The sequence below is a fragment of the Rana temporaria genome, chromosome 6, assembly GCF_905171775.1.
Source record: "Rana temporaria chromosome 6, aRanTem1.1, whole genome shotgun sequence".
Taxonomy (NCBI): Eukaryota; Metazoa; Chordata; class Amphibia; order Anura; family Ranidae; genus Rana; species Rana temporaria.
In genome coordinates this window covers 114258896-114261571 of record NC_053494.1, presented here as the reverse complement: position 1 = coordinate 114261571, position 2676 = coordinate 114258896, and the positions used below count along the sequence as shown (strand labels likewise).

Here is a 2676-nt window from a genome sequence, read left to right as displayed (position 1 = left end):
TCCAAAGGGTCAGCCAGGAAAAGTGTAATGCATTTTTTCCATACAAACTATGTAAATATATTAATAAAGTAATAATGTGCCAATATTACATACATTTATACACATTCCAATGGCATAAAAAATCAATAGGTGTAAAATTACGTGACGGGTGATGAAACCGGTTGGGAGGAGCCAGTGACACTACGCACGGTGCTTGAATGTGCTGAATGTGGAGGGAGAGGAATTCTGCTGTCTGCACTTGACCGCTCTATAAGCGTTACACTATCAAGCTAAATGTGAGTGTAGCTATCCAAAGCTCTTGTTCTATTGTCCCATAGCAAATTTTCGCATATGATGATGTCCTAATTTTTCTTTGAGAATCGCTGCATTCGGAGAAGTCATGATATATTTATCCACTATATATGATTATCAGTCTCTGATGTGAGCTCCTATCTGGATAGTACTCAAGGTATTTTTTTCTCAATCAAGATAGATGTGTGTGTGTGTGTGTGTGTGTGTGTGTGTGTGTGTGTTTTTCCTTCCTCTTGGCAATCAACTAATTAACCGTTAGGCACTGACTGGCAACATGGGCACTGGCTGAAATAATGCCATCAGTGCCACCCCTCAGTGTCCATCAGTGCCACCCAGTGTCCATCAGTGCCACCTCTTAGTGCCCATCTATGCCCAGTGCCCATCTGTGCCACCCACAAGTGCCCATCAGTGCCACCCATGAGTGCCCATCAGTGCCGCCTATGAATGCCCATCAGTGCAGCATACCAGCGCCGCCTATCGGTGCCCATCAGTGCCGCCTCATCAGTGCCCGTAATTGAAGAAGAAAACTTACTTATTTACAAAAAAATTAACAGAAAAAAATAAAAACTTACTTTTTTTCAAAAATGGCGGTCTTTTTTTAGTTGTTGTGTAAAAAATTTAAATCGCAGAGGTGATCAAATACCACCAAAAGAAAGCTCTATTTGTGGGAACAAAATGATAAAAATGTCATTTGGGTACAGTGTAGCACGACCGCGCAATTGTCATTCAAATTGCGACAGTGCTGAAAATTGGCTTGGGCAGGAAGGTGCGTAAGTGCATGGTATGGAAGTGGTTAGTATAGCACATATGGTGATATCAGTATACTTTTAAAATTGCAGCTTTAATCATTTATTTATGTTTTTAATATTTTTTGGTTCATATCGGCTCTTTAGTACCCATTTTTCACACAAACTATGTAAATAAACTCCTGATTTACAAAAAGAAGGTTTTAGGCAACGCCATTGGTATCATCTGCAAGTAGAACAGAAACCTCAGTAATGTGTTCTTTTTTAAAAAAAAATGTGAATGAGAATCTGTTCCATGCATATAAATCCTTGCAAATATTTTGTAGTATGGGTTAAAAATTCTGGCAATATAGGTTACAGTAATGGTCGGTGAGTGAAATACCCAGATATTTCAGTGAACACGAACTCTAAAAACAAAAAGCTTGAAGTTGTGGATTGTGGCTGGGAGTACAGTTAATGGCAACATTTCTAATTTGGTGCAGTTTATTTTAAAACTAGAAAGCTGCCCAAACTAAATTTCAGCAGTGAATTGGGTCAAAGAGGTCAATAAACCTGTAATACAAAATCAAGATGATATCCGTTCCCCTGAGCCAATTTTGATCCCATGAATATTGGGGTTCTCCCTAAATCTACTAAGTAACGGTTTTAAATGCAAATCAAAAAGTGAGGACAATGGGTACCCTTGTCTAGTTCTATTGTTAATGCAGAAAGAATGAGAGCTTATCATTGATCTTTATTTTGTTTTCCAGTGATTCATGGAGGGCCGATTTATCAGTCTTTACACATGAGGACACAGTTCTGTCAGTCAAATGCTTTCTCGGCATCAGTGAAAAGCAGACTCCAAATATTTTTAGTCTGCTTTTGACATTCATTAGACCTTTTGTTAAATGTATAACATTTCTTTTTTTTTTTTTTGCAGGGTGCAGATGGAGTTGAATATCTGATCATCCCACTAGACTTGCCAACTTTGACAGACTTTTTAGAAATGGAAGACAAGGAGGGCTGAAGATTGCTCACTTAGCATAAATTAAGAACCGATGGACTCTGATTACGAGCCAGATCACTGATTTAGGGATGTTTTGCATCTACCTGATTTGCACAAGAGAAAAGAAGGTTGCATGCTGTATATCAGTTGTAATTGGGCTACTGAAGGGTTTGTCTTCTGTGTCAACATGTCGAGAGATGATTATTTGGAAAATGTTACACAAGAGTCTGCATAAAATGCTGCTGTGCAGCAACTACACGGCAAAATACCAAGCGTATTATAATGCACCAAGTCATGCCAATGTGCACTTCACATGATACTTAAGCAAACATATTTGCATAATTTAAACTTTAGTTTGAGATCCTAATGTTTATCTTAAAATAAAAATTTACTTTTTCCTCATTTGTCCATTTTGTAATTGGATTTTATGGTCTTCTACAAAACAGAGTTAAAAAAAGAAGAAACAAACCCCCAAAACAATAGCTTCATTGTAACTTATGTGGATTATTGTACAACTGCTGGAAAGTGAAACTGATGTTGAGTCCACCTGTTGGCAAACAGCTCTAGGCAGTACATTTCAGATAATGACAATTGTTCACCACTAATATAGTTTTTGGGTTACTATAAATGCCCATGCCAATTCAGTGGCTTAGA

At 37.8% G+C, this 2676-nt stretch overlaps 1 protein-coding gene across 1 annotated transcript in view; it reads left to right on the top strand.

The window, feature by feature from the left end:
• Window positions 1–2424, top strand: part of ORC2 (origin recognition complex subunit 2) — a 92397-nt gene extending 89973 nt beyond the window's left edge. The window contains exon 17 of the mRNA XM_040357201.1: window positions 1957–2424. Within this exon, the coding sequence (XP_040213135.1) occupies window positions 1957–2043 (87 nt within the window). The 3' untranslated portion in view covers window positions 2044–2424. The remainder of the gene's footprint in view (window positions 1–1956) is intronic.
• Window positions 2425–2676: the final 252 nt, after the last annotated feature.